General features: G+C 42.5%; 1 protein-coding gene across 1 annotated transcript in view; it reads right to left on the bottom strand.

The window, feature by feature from the left end:
- ABCB4 (ATP binding cassette subfamily B member 4) overlaps nucleotides 1–14,198 on the bottom strand; it is a 96,021-nt gene that overhangs the window by 34,395 nt on the left and 47,428 nt on the right. The window contains exons 15-17 of the mRNA XM_075558461.1: nucleotides 7,313–7,474; nucleotides 5,709–5,885; nucleotides 1,920–2,066 (exon numbers count right to left, since the gene is read on the bottom strand). Coding sequence (XP_075414576.1) covers nucleotides 1,920–2,066; nucleotides 5,709–5,885; nucleotides 7,313–7,474 — 486 coding nt within the window. The remainder of the gene's footprint in view (nucleotides 1–1,919; nucleotides 2,067–5,708; nucleotides 5,886–7,312; nucleotides 7,475–14,198) is intronic.

The raw sequence follows: 14,198 nt of genomic DNA, 5'->3' as shown, positions 1-14,198 counted from the left end.
ACATGGAGAATAATCTAGCTTTCATTTTTTAAAGTCTCTCTAATAATGCTAGAGGTTGACTAAGGTGGTCATACAAGATAAATCACTAGCTCTTACAAAGTCTAAGATATTTCCCATAATTTCCTGTTAAGTATCCCCCCCCAATGGATTTAATAATTGGCTAACATATATTTCTTTCTTAATCTCAGGCTCCCTAGCCCTCAGAAAGTTTGATGAGATGATGATGTTGAGCCTACCACTTTTTGAATACTTCTTACTCTAATACCACAGAGCTGACCAAAATGCTTTCAATATTAAAAGAACAAACTATTTGCGGCTCAGCTGGTTCCGACTCATGGTGACTTCATGTGCTGTACGGTCGAACAGCATGTCACAGGGTTTTCATGACTGTGAAAGCAGATTGCTAGGCCGGTCAGTCTTCCTAGGCCTCCGTGGTTAGGCTCAAACTGGTATCCTTTCAACTAGTTGTTGATTGCTTAACTCTTTGCACCACTCAGGAACTCTGTTTTCCACATAATCACGTATAAAACCTCATCTAATTCTCAGTAACCCTGTGAGGTAGGGAGCACCCTTATATGAACGAAGAAAGGGCAGAGAGGACAAGCGTCTCGCCTGGGTTTGCACAGCTAGTAGGAGGTGAGGTCAGTGTGCATCTAGAGCCAGGACCTTTAGACAGGGTGGCCTCCAACTCATTTCTACCTGACTTCTGCCTTCCTAAGCTCCTCTCCACACACAGGGTGGAAGTCATCATGTCAAACTCTTCCACCCACTTTCACCCCAAAGAAGAGATCTTCTCATCAGAATGCCCTCTTTGCTGAGTTCTACATGAGATAGTTACACTAGTGTCACAATTTGGAATCGTTGAAAAGGCTACCTTTGCTTGTATTCGCACCAGCAGCCATCTGAGTGATGAGTCAACTAAGTTCACATGGACGAAGCGTACCCCAGCTTGTGTGATCCAAAGATGCCAGCAACAGAATCCAAATATAACAAAGGGGAAAGTGTCAGAGCTTAAATTGTGAACACCCAATTTGTAGAAGGCTGTGGAGGGCCACTGGGAGCCCAAAATCCATCTGCAGAGCATCCTGTTAGATTAAGCCTCTGGCAGATCTCTTCTAGCCACAGTCCAGGGTCTCAAACAACTTTGCCGTCAGAGATTACTGTGAACTGATTATGGTGGATCAAACATGGTAAAACTTGACACTTTGTCAAATAACCTTCATCTTGACCCAACTTGGGCTTTTTAAATATCGATGGCGGTCTTTTCTTTCTTACTCTTTATTTGTAGTTTCTTTTTATATTATTATTATTTTATTCTTGCCATTCTATCTTGGTTTTGTTTTTTATTGTTACTGCTCAGTTTCCTAGTTTGAGAAGCACAAAAGGAGATAATGGTGTATCAGGCGTGAGTGTGTGTGTGCGTGTGTGTGCGTGTGTGCGTGTGTGTGTGTGTTGGAGGGGCAGCAAGGGAGGGTGAGGGGGCTTGGGGAGCAAACAAGCAATCTGGGAGAGGGTAGCGAGCACTGGAACTGGTTGTGATTATGTATATAAAACTCATTTTTAAGTGATTTAACCATGGAGGTGTATGCTTTGTGAACACTATATCAAGAAAACCACTTAAAAAAAAGGACGTTGACATAATGTGAAAAATGTAGCCAATGTCACTGAACAATATGGGATCCTAATTAGCTATGTAAACTCTCAATCAAACACAATAAAATGTATGTTTAAAATAAATAAGGAAATGGCCCCTTTTCTTTTCCCCAGAAGGAAATTAGGGGCCCTGACTTTGTTATTGTTGAGGGTGCTTCGTCCCATGAGGGAGTCCGGCGCGGCATGAACCCACTGGGTGAGGTTAAGGTGGGAAGGATTTGATGAGCTGGCTCACATGAAGCAGCTCCATGATGTTCTAGACTTACCTCTATCATCTCTGAGAAGATGAGGGAAAACGCTGGCTGGAGAGCCCCATTGGCAATGGCACATACAGTTCCTACCACAAAGTAGGGCCATTCTGTTTTATTGAGTTTCAGAACCTTCAGAAAAGACACTGGTGGCACATTTACATCCTAGAACATATAAATATCAGGACAGAGTGGTGTAACACAAAAAATCACCAGCACTCATACGTATGGAAAAGGCAGTGACCACTGCCCTCAGGAACTTACGAACTAGGCACAGAGAACGATCATTGCATAATAAGAGACCCCAGGACAGTATGTGCTACAAGTGATAGCAACGCTGGCTGATCACACAGCCTGAGCTCAGGGAGAATTATCACCCAAGAAGCCATCTTCGTGCCACGCCCAGCCAGCCCATCTCTGTCAGTTTGAGCAGACTGAGACAGAGCAGAGTCTGGGCACAAAACGCTCTAGAATCCAAGTACAACGACCTGGAACTGTGTTGCTTTCTCTGTGCCCACACAGCTGGGTGTCAGTTAGACTTGGGTCTCCTGAGCTGAGCTACATTTTCTCACATCTAAGATCTTGTCCTGTTTCTCCCAGGGCTCATGTTGGGATCGCATGAGGGCAGGCACATAAATAACGGGATCGGTGCCCGTAGAAACGTAGGAGACCACTACTAAGCAGAGAATAGTGGCCTGGGCTTTCATCCTTACGACTTGCCTCAGAACCACAAGTCTGTGACATGCTGAAACTCTCCAAACCGAATGAATTCTCTCCCTTTTGCCCCTGTGCAGCTTGTTTTGTGACTTGTTGCTGTTGGAGCTGCTTCCGTTTCTTTTTCTGGAGCGTGGCCTTTTTAAAGGCGAGGCCTGTGTATATTCCTAGAAATAAGTCCAGTGCCTGGCCTGTCGCAGTGTCTCAGCAAATGTTGAATTAAATGTCCGGAAACTTAGGTGATGACGATGCAATCCTTTTGCTTGAGCTCACTGAAAAATCTATTTGTGTCTCCATGAAACAGAGGAAGAAGGGGTAGTAGGCTTTATTCAGTGCCCTTCTCTCAGGCCACCTGTTTCTCTGTATTTTACTGCCCCCGGCCTCCATTCTTTAGGGAACATTATCTTTAAGTTTTGATCTCCAGCCTGATAAAGTAGCCTTTTCCTCCACTGGCCGCTCTTCAGCACACATGAGCACACTGTCCAGCTCTTCTAAAACCCAAAGCCCAACCACTGCCGTGGACTTGACGCAGGCTCCCAGTGGCCCTGTGGCACTGAGCAGAACAGCCCCACAGTTTCTTGAGGCGGTGGTATTTTCGGGACTGGATGGCCACGTCTTTCTTCCTTGGGGCATCTGGTGGGTTTGAACTACTAATTTTTCTGTTAATGCCCAAGTGTTTAACCACTGTGCCACCAGGGTCCTTGCCAAGCCCCCTAGTCAGACTTAAGTTCTCCTCTGTTCAGCACACTGCTAATCCCTCCGGGACCGACAGGGCTTATGACCATCTTGTTGATTGTGGCACCTCCTGACTCCTTGATTTTTCTCCTCTGAAATAGGGGATCCTAAAATATAGCAGTCTGTCAAAATAGATGAGGAAATGAAAAGTAGACAATGATCTAGCCAAAAAAGGAGGACAATGTTTATTTCACTTGTGATGATGCAGCTCTGGGTAGCATTTCTTTCATTCTTCCCAGAAATATCGCAAGATTGAACAGATTGTGAATAATTCTAAGACAGCCCTTTGTTACAGCCTTTGCTATAAAGTAATTTTAATATTCTGGACAAAGAAAAATCGATGCAATGAACTCTTAGTAGTAATCATATTCTTCAGCTCAACCAAATCAAAACCGAACTCACTGCCATCAAGTCAATTCCGACTCGGAGCAGCCCTGCAGGATGCGGTAGAATGGTCCTGTTGGGTTCCTGAGACTGCAACCTGGCAGCAGAGTGGAAAGACGGAAGCTTCGGGCCATGACTGTGAAGATAAAACTCAGGGAGCACATCACTCACTCACCATTCATGGCCATCCAGCTGAAACCGACTCAAAGAGACCCTACAGGACAGGGTAGAATTGCCCCTGTGAGTTTCCGAGACTGTAACTCTTTACTGGAGTGGAAAGCCCTGTCCTGAGGTTCAAACTGCTGACCTTGCCGTGTGGAGTCTAATGTGTAAGGAGCATCTTAATCGTGGAAGCAACATTGTAGTTCTAGATTTATAACCTCTAAGGATCTTTTATGTAAGAGAAATAAAACTATTAATTTTCTAAGACGAATGTTATTCTAAGTCTCTTAAAACAGGTAAATAAAAGTAATCCTACCTATGAGTCAGGCGCCCTGGTGGTATAATGGGTTGCACCACTGGGGAGCTGACCACAAGATCATAGTTCAAAACCACCAGCTGCTCTAAAAGAGAAACACGAGACGTTCTAGTCCCTTAACATTACAGTCTAAGAAACCCACAGGGCAGTTCTACTCTGCCCCATGTACAGAGTCACTCTGAGTCTGAAGTGACTCAGTGACAGTGCGAAGGGAGTAAGTGGATATCAAGGTTTTCTCTTTTCAGTGGACTTTATTTCTCTCTGAACCTCAAAGATGACTGCGCTATTTTATCTTACACACTTTGGGGGGAATATTTTATTTTAATATTAAATACCTAACACGTAATATCCATCACATATTTTGATCTATCTATTTCCCATTAGAATGAATTTTAATTTCACTGTGAAAGCATTTAAAATGTGAAATTTCCTGTTTTTAAAGAAGAGTATGGATCATGGTCAAATGTGCACCCTAGTCTTCAAAATGGCATATTTGCTTTTAAAACATTTTAAAGAGGTGTTTTCCAGTGTCTCGCCGAATGCAATGCATTGTTTGATTTCTTGGCTGCTGCTTCCATTGGCATCGATTGAGGCTCTATTCGTGACAACCTCAACCTTTTTTCTGTTTACAATGATGCTGCTTCCTGGTTCAGTCATGAGAAGTTTTGTTTTATATTGAATAATCCATATTGAAGACTGTAGTCTTTTATTCATCAGTAAGTGCTTCAAGTCCTTTTTACTTTCAGTAAGAAAAAGTGTGTTACCAAGCAAAGACTAAGGCGCACCAAAAGCTGGACAATGACTGACGAGGGTCAAAGAACAACTTGCTGTGGAATTATGATGCTGGCAAATACGGTAGCCGCACCATGGACGGCCAGAAAACCCAAGCAAACTTACTGCCATCGAGTTGATTCTGACTCCTGGTGCCCTTATAGGACAGGATGGAACTGCTCCTGTGAGTTTTGTAATTCTTGATAGGAATGGAAAGCCTCGTCTTTCTCTCTCGGAGAGGCTGATGGGTTTGAACTACTGGCATATGATTAGCAGCCAATCTGTAACCCACTATACTAACGGGGTACCTTTTGAACTGCCAGAAAACTAACGCATCTGTCTTAGGAAAAACATAGTCAGAATGGTCCTTAGAAGTGAGGATGGCGAACCCGTGGGCAGGCGCTGTGGGCGTGTTACCAAGAGGCAGCAGTGTCTAGAGAAGGACATCATGCTCGGAACAGTGAGGTCAGTGAACAAGACAATCCTCAATGAGATGCACTGACCTGGTGGCTGCAATAATGAAAGCATGCCTCGCAAGGACTCCGAGGGAGGTCGAGACCTGGCGAGGTTTAGTTCTGCTGCACACAGGCTGTTCCAATCCACAACCAACTCAGATCATTTAACAACATGGAAGATCGTAGGAATGATCCGTAGATGCAAACGGCTAAGAATTTCAACAGCAAATCTACAAAGTAAGATACCGAATTTAAGTGAAACACACTTACAAGTTCATCAGTTTCCGCATCCAGGCTACCGTGATGCATCCGTGAACTTCTAAGGCTTTTATGAGTAGAATTCCTGTATATGCGCGGCTTCCAGCCATTCGGGGCCATTCCAGCGGCAGCACTTTCATCATCCAGCTCGCCCTCCAAGTCTTCGGACTGGATGTCATGTCCTGAGGACTGAAAGAACCCACTGTTACGTAGTGTTTATATGCAGATCGGTGCAACCTCCCACCGGAGAATCCCAGTTACTCTGACTACTTTCACTGCATGTGCCAATCACGGTCGGCTGTAAAACCGTACACGTGGAAATAGAACTGGTGAAATTCCATTTGAACAATACAAAAATAAGAGGTTATCTACTTAAAAAATTAAGTATTTCAAACCAGGCAGCTATGTAGGAATTTCTTCAATATGCAAGAATCCGGGGGACAAGTCACAAAGGCCATGAAAGGGAAAAAGAAACAAACATCACCAGCGCTAAAATTTTTTTTAGTTAATTAATTAGTTAATTTTTTAAATAAATCATTTTGGGGGGCTCTTACAGCTCTTATAACAACCCGTGCGTCCACTGTATCAAGCACGTTTGTACATATGTGTCCATCATCATTTTCAAAACATACTTTTTTTTCATGCCTTACACAGTCCACATCTCCTTCACCCATGTTTCTGTTGTTCGTCAGGTGTTTAAATGGCAATCACTGCGATTGGTCCCCTCCTCCCCCCACCTCTCCCTGCCCTCATGGTATCACATCTCCCCTTACTGCTCCACTGAGGGGTTCTCTGTCCTGAGTTCCATGGTCTAAAGTTCTCATCTGGAGCAGTGTACGTGCTCTGGTCTGGGTGGATTTACAAGACAGACCTGGGGTCATGATAGATGGAGGGAGGAAGCATTACAGAACTAGAGGAAGGTTGTCTGTTTTGTTGGGCCTATACTGCACCCTAGCTGGCTCGTCCCTTCCTTGTGACCCTTCTGTGAGGGGATTGCCAATTGTCTATAGGGGATGTCCAATTGTCTACAGATGGACTTTGGGTCTCCACTCTGCTCCCCCCTCATTTTCATTGATATGATTGTTTTGGGTCTTGTGATCAGGATTAAAATTTTAAAGCTACAAACAAGAACTCTGAGTCAAAGCACCTGGTTACCACCCAGCATTTGAACATATTCTCCAAACAGTTAAGACTGTTGTCATAAGATATTAATTTGGATGTTTTGAGCATTTCCCACTACCCATCATCTCTTACCCCGACATCCCTCATTCCTCTTTCACAGATTCGTCCATGTATTCTGAATGAAAGTTTCGGATGTATACTTTCACTCACCTTCCTACGTTCCTTAGCTGCGCCGTATTTTGATGACGGGAAGAGTACTATATTGAGAAGCAAGGAGCCCTGGGGCCCAAATTTGACTAATTGGGTTTGAACCACCAGCTGCTCCATGGCAAAAAGATGAAGCCATCTGCTTTCGTGAAAATGTACTGGGTCAGCAACTCTATGGAGCAGTTCTACTTTGTCATATAGTGTCACTGTAAGTCAGAATCAACTCAGTGGCAGTGGGTTCGGTGTACTATGATGCAAACAGCAGAAAAATACTAGGAAAGAAATACCTGCATGTTAACAAGTTTGAAATACACCCCTTCCTTCTTCATCAGTTCACTGTGACTTCCTTGCTCCACTGCAACTCCATCCTCAAGCCCAGCAATGACATCTGCATTCCGAATTGTGGATAATCGGTGTGCTATCACGATGGTGGTCCGGCCTTCCCTGGCCTACGGGGGGGAAAAAGACAAACGTGTTATAGCAGTCCTACCATATGAACATGCTGTAAATTAACATGCACGCGTGTAGCAGTTACATAATCTTCTGTCATCTTGTGAAGGGGTGGGGCCTAGCCTGTCAATCAGGCCATAGCCAATAAGGCCTCTGTGTGGGCCTGGTCTTCTCCTGAGGATTCTGGGAACTCCTGTATTCTTCCATGGAGGCAGGAGAGAATCTCTGCTTCATCTTCCTGTTGACAAGCTACATTGAGCTACACTGTTGCAGCCAGAGCCCTGGAACTGGAGGAGCCAGGTGGAGACTAAGACAGCACTGAGATGCTTCCACCGCCACTGGATCCACAAGACTTCCCACCCACTAGCCTGTGATCTTCCTGCATTCCACATCATTGCATGCGTTGTGTGAGTCTGAGAGGAATTTATAGAGTGGTATCGGACAGATGGGCTAATATCAGACTTATGGACCTGAACTGGACTGAGCTTGGAATGTTTTCTTAGTATACAATTACTCTTTGATATAAAGTTCTCTCTTACACATGCGGATGTCTCTAGATTTGTTTCTCTAGTCTGCCCAGACTAACACAACATGTAAGCATTTGGGAAATGTGTTTGCTGTCGATGGGAGGGTAGCATATCCACGAGTTCTCAGTGTGTCTCGGGCAAAACCATCCTGTTAGGCAGCTTAGCCTAGGGAATTGGGAAGTCCATTTACGCAGGCCCAGGAGAGCCAGCATAGGAAAGCTGGATTTTCCCTTCTGGTGGGCTCAGATGGACGCTACACCTGGAGCAGCCCACCTGGGCCAGCTGATTGCAATTCAGCCAATGGGATCGCCCTGGGGTCGTTCACCACGCCTCCCCCGGGAACCCTTGAAAAGGCAGGGACCTGAAGGGAGAGGGGCTGGTCTGGTCGTCTTCGTGGGAGGAGAGAGATCCTTGCGTGACCTGGGGCAGTCTCTGCCAGGCCGCATGGTCAGAGGAATCCTATGGGTGCCGCGTAAAACCTGAAGCTTCTTTTAACTCTCATTAAATTCACTTGGATCACGAGCCCGGCCCCGGCGTGAAATCTTTCTCGCGCGGAGCCAAGGACCGAGGCTGAAATCTAGCCCAGAGAGAGAGACCACTACTTCCACCGCGGTGAAGCAAAAGGAGCTTGTATTGGTCTGATTTACCGGGCAGCTTCTCCGCTGAACTTTAAAGCTGGGTGTGGCGGGAGGAGGAGAGTAGGCTGAGAGGAAAGCACACTGCTAGTTTAGGGTTTGTTTAAAAATGGAGCGTTTTCACAGAGTACATCCACCTGGCTAAGATCTTGTCCTGTTTCTCCCACAAGGCTCATGTTGGGATCACATGAGGGCAGGCACATAAATAACTGGATCCGTGACCTTTCATATGCCTCCCCTCCAGGTTTTGGGACCAGCCTTTTGTAGAAGAGGGATTGTAAGGTCCCTTCAGCACGAGAACAGATAACACTGCAAGCTTACAGTAGTCAGATGTTTTCCTCCAGAAAAGGTAAGGTTGATCCTTTTAGCTGCTTCCATAAAGAGTTACAGCCTCCACCACTTGGTGGCTGGCTTCCTACATAACAAGGAAGCCTCCATTTCTGGGGCACATCCTCACATGTATAGAGAATGGAATATTCTGCAAACATTTCTACATCCTTGCCTCCTCCTCACCCCCACTCCTTCCAAAAAAAAGAAATATAAATAAAGGGCCCAGAAAGAGAATGGCACACATGCCTCACAGCTTGGCTCCAGATGTGCCAGCCAAGGGGAGTGAGGCTAGGAGGGGCTGTTGCAGGGCCTGCTAGGTCTGCTGGCTCTTATCATAGGCAGAACTACTGGGAGCCCCTCGAGGGGCTTGGAGAGTATTTTCCTTGGCAGATGTGTGGGCTGAATGATTCAGTAGCTGGTTCCCCAGAGGGAAAAGCAGCAGGCCCAGTTTTGCTGGGAAGCAACTCTTGAATTTCCTGTTGAAGAAGGAGTACATTTTTTAGCACAAACCCCAAAGCAGCAAGGTTAGCTGTAAGGGGTGGGGGTGAAGCATGCAGATCGACAATCAGGAACAAGAGATGAAGGAGGGGATGGGGGGAGGGGATAACCCACCAGACCCTGCTTGGGGTGGGGGTGTTTCTTTCTATTGCACCATGATGGACATGTATAGTTGATTCTGTGCAGGATGTAGCTCAAATCATTTTCGGTTTGCTTTATTTTATATTTACACATATATTGTTATCCTATACATTGAAATGGGTGTAAAGATCATGTTTTAATATCTGTACAGGTTTAAGTGTAATTTTTCTACGTATACAAATACAATTCTACATAATAACAAAGAGTTCTGATGGGAAAAATTCCCAGCCTCAAAATCTTACTTAGGGTCACGATGAGTTGAAATCCACTCGATGGCGGTGGGATAGGCTGGCCTTGGAAGTTTCCTCACCAGTACGTGCCTGAGGCCCTCTAGTTTTACCCTAATTGGTATCCAAGGCATGTTAGCAAAATGATTTTAGGGAAGTAGTTGCCTAGAGATCGCCTTCTCAAGAGAGCTTCTATAGGATTCCTGGTGAATGGAGCTGATTTTAACTGTAATTTGAAGGGCCAAAGTAGCCCTGCAGGATTATTCAAATTATGATCCAAAGATCACCTGAAGCACAATCTCTGCAGAGATGCCATTAATCTTGAGTTTTACCAAGACACCAGCTATTAAGAAATTTGGGCCTTCAGTAAGTTTGAATGTGTAGGAATAGAATATGTCATGCAAGCCAACCCTGAACAAAGAAGTACTAATCCCTTAACCGTCTTGAAATGATTTTTATGCACACTAATGGCTACAGAGTTCAGTCAACTGACATATTGGCTTGGTGAATTTACTAGCAGGTATATAGACCCTAGATAAATGCTCAATACTAATGCCTTATTACAACAATGGTTATTTTGTAATCATTAGCCTTATTAAGCTGACAGGTTCTTATGACCAAACTACTCTCAGGCAAGAAAACCTGGTCATGAAGTAGAGTCATTAGCATATGGACTATTTCAATCAAAGAGTTAATATAGAAATTAAAAACAAGACAATACCAGTGATATGAGTGGCGATACTGGGAGAGTGGGTTGGAAAGAGGGAACTGATTACAAGGATCTACATGTGACCTCCTCCCTGGGGGACGGACAACAGAGGGGTGGGTGAAAGGAGACGTTGAACAGTGCAAGAGATGACAAAATAATAATTTGTAAATGATCAAGGGTTCATGAGGGAGAGGGGAGTGGGGAGGGAGAGGAAAAAAGGAGGAGCTGATGCCAGGGGCTTGGGTAAGAGCGGATGTTTTGAGAATGATGAGGGCAATGAATGTACAAATGTGTTTTACACAATTGATGTATGTATGGACTGTGATAAGAGTTGTATGAGTCCCCAATAAAAAGATTTTTAAAAAAAAGAAAATGTGGTGAGAAAAAAAAACAAGACCGCTAGATGAATAAAAGCAAAAAGTAGAGAAAATCCAAATAGTCATTAGTCAATGACTGAGGAAACAAAATATGATATATCTACATAATGAGATATTATTTCGCCATAAAAAGAATATCATACTGATACATACTATAATATGCATGAACCTTTAAAATACTTTTCTAAGAGAAAGACTAAGATAAAGTAGGCCACATTTTGTAAGATTCCATTCATATGTAATGTCCAGAGTAAGCAAATCTGTAGAGAAAGAAAACACATTAGTGTTTGCCAAGGGCTAGAAGGGGGAGTGGCTGCTAGAAGGTATGGGTTTCTTTCTCTCTCTTAAAAAAAAATCATTTTACTGGGGGCTCGTACAACTTTTATCACAATTCATACATCCATCCATTGTGTCAAGCACATTTGTACATGTGTTGTCATCATCACTCTCAAAACATTTACTTTATACGTCATCCCTTGGTATCAGCTCATTTTCCCCTCCCTCCCTGTTCCCCCCTCATGAACCCTTGATAATTCATAAATTATTATTATTTTGTCATATCTTACACTGTCTAACCTCTGCCTTCACCCACTTTTCTGTTGTCCATCCCACAGGGAGGAGGTTATATATAGATCTGTGTAATCGGTTCCCCCTTTCCACCCAACCCTCCCAGTATTGCCACTCTCACCACTGGTCCTGAAGGGATCATCTGTCCTGGATTCCCTGTTTCCAGTTCCTATCTGTATCAATGTACATCCTCTGGTCTAGCTGGATTTGTAAGGTAGAATTGGCATCATGATAGTGCAGAGAGGAAGCATTTAAGAACTAGAGGAAAGTTGTATGTTTCATCATTACTATACTGCACCCAGACTGGCTCTTTTCCTCCCCGCGACCTTCTGTAAGGAGATGTCCAATTGCCTACAGATGAGTCTTGGGTCCCCAATCTGCACTCCCCCTCATTCACTATGGTATGATTTTTTGTTCTTTAATGTCTGATACCTGATCCCTTTGACACCTCGTGATCACACAGGCTGGTGTGCTTCTTTCATGTGGGCTTTGTTGCTTCTGAGCTAAATGGCCGCTTGTTTATTTTCAAGCATTCTTTCTCTTTTTTTAAAGCATGTTTTTTACATGTACAATTGTAATTGTAATTGTTTCCAAATTTTCCCATACACTTTAACAAGAACTCAGCATTCACCTGGATTTCTTTTTTTAAAAATAACTGTAAATCTTTATTAATTGTGTAAATGCAATTTAAATATTATTCTGGGTACATTTTTTAAGACAGAAGAACATGAAGTCTGTAGAATCACCTGAAACAATCTGTAATATATGGAATTATGAGCCATACAAGCACATTAATATTCGTATTATTAATATTATATTGTTACTGTATAAATATTATTACTTTTTGGTAAAAATCTGCTTGAATAAAAAGTATGTAGCTTAAGCAAATCCAATATCAAAATATTGCAATTAAAACTAAAGGCATTTAAAAATTATACTGTCTTGAAACCAATAGTTTTTACTTGCAGACAGTTGTTCAAAACATAGTAAATAACAAAGACCAATAAGAGTAATAGTTAACTGAAATTAGAAAATACTAATAAGAACTATATAAAATCCTCTGAATTTCTTTTGGTGAGTAATTAAAATATTCTGTCATTAGATAGTCATGGCTATTATAAAATCTCATCAATATGCTAAAAGTGACTAAATTATACATTATTAAAGGTCAAATTTTATGACATATGAATTATATTTCAGTTATAAAAAAGAAATAGCCATAAATGGTCAGTCTAAAAGGGAAGGCTAATAGAAGGGGATACTTCTACCTGATATGCAAAAAATTTAAATACAGTAATTAAAACATAAAAACCAAAGGGACTAGGGCATGAATAGGCAACTAGATCAAGAAACAAAGTAGAAACTCTAGAAACAGATCTAAAACATTCAAGAATTTAGTACAGAATAAAAATTATACAGCCCAATAGTAGCAAAACTGTGAATTGCATAATCAATGATATTGAGACGAATGTGTATGGAAGAACATAGTGTGTTATCTCTAATTGAGTTCATACACTGAAATAAATCCAATGAATTCATTATGCTTAAACAAATAGAGAAGAACAAACTATTAAGGTAGTGCAGGAAAATGAAATTAGGTGTGACTGAGGGACAACTATGAAATAAAAAAATGTATCTGAGCATCCAAAAGTTGGTAACTGTGTTTGGCCAAGAGCATTTGACCAAAATAGAGCTTTGACATAGAGATTTTTTACAGCGTAATTAGACACTAATGATGAAAACCTCTCCTCTGCCATCAAGTCGATTCCAACTCGAGACCCTTAGATGACACAACACTGGCAACTGTGGGGGGATAGAATGTAGAATGCGAGCCAGCCCTAGACAAAGGAAGCACTCATCCTTAACCAGGCTGAAACCTGTGTAAAAACGCACTGAAATGAAACCACTTGGAGTCGTTTCCTGAAAATCACCTTGAAGACTATCTTTTTGTGTTGTTGCTTTCTTGACCCTCCAGTGTTATAACTCTATGAATAGGCATGCATGTGAAAGCACAAAACTTTGTAACTATTGAACTTAAGAAAAATCAAAATATGTGGGACATACTAAAAAAACCCACACTTGTTTACATCCAAAGATTTCATCAAGAGAGCCCACAGACTAGGAAAAAAATATCTAGTAATGCTATATCAGACAACGGGCTGATTATTAAAATCTACAAAATCCTGAAAGTTTACAACTAGAAAAACATAAAGAACAACATAAAGAAGAGCCCACTGAGGTGGTGGGCAAAAGACTTGAACAGATGCACAAAGGAGGAAACTTGAATGGCCAATAAATGTATGAGAAAATGTTCACAATCATTAGCCACCCAGGAAATGCAAATGAAGACCACTGAGATACACCTAACACCCACAAAGATAGCCCAATTTGGAAAAAAAAACAACAGAAAGCCACAAATGCTGGAGTGGGGTGTGGTGAGATAGGAACTCTCATTCACTGCTGGTGGTCTTGTAGATACGTCCAGCCACTGTGGAAAGTGAACTAGCAATGCATAAAACAGATGGAAATCAAGTTACCTTATGACCAAGCAATCCCACTACAAGGTATATACCCAGAAAAAAAAAAAAAAGAAACAAACCACGACCACACATCTACCCCCCAATGTTCATTGCTGTCTAGTTCACAATCACAAAAAATTGGAAACAGCTTAAATTTCCATCAATAGATGAATGGATTTTAAAATTCTGGTAT

Source organism: Tenrec ecaudatus, chromosome 9 (assembly GCF_050624435.1).
Source record: "Tenrec ecaudatus isolate mTenEca1 chromosome 9, mTenEca1.hap1, whole genome shotgun sequence".
Taxonomy (NCBI): Eukaryota; Metazoa; Chordata; class Mammalia; order Afrosoricida; family Tenrecidae; genus Tenrec; species Tenrec ecaudatus.
Note: the sequence above shows the minus strand (reverse complement) of the source record. Positions and strands in the feature narration are given on the sequence as shown.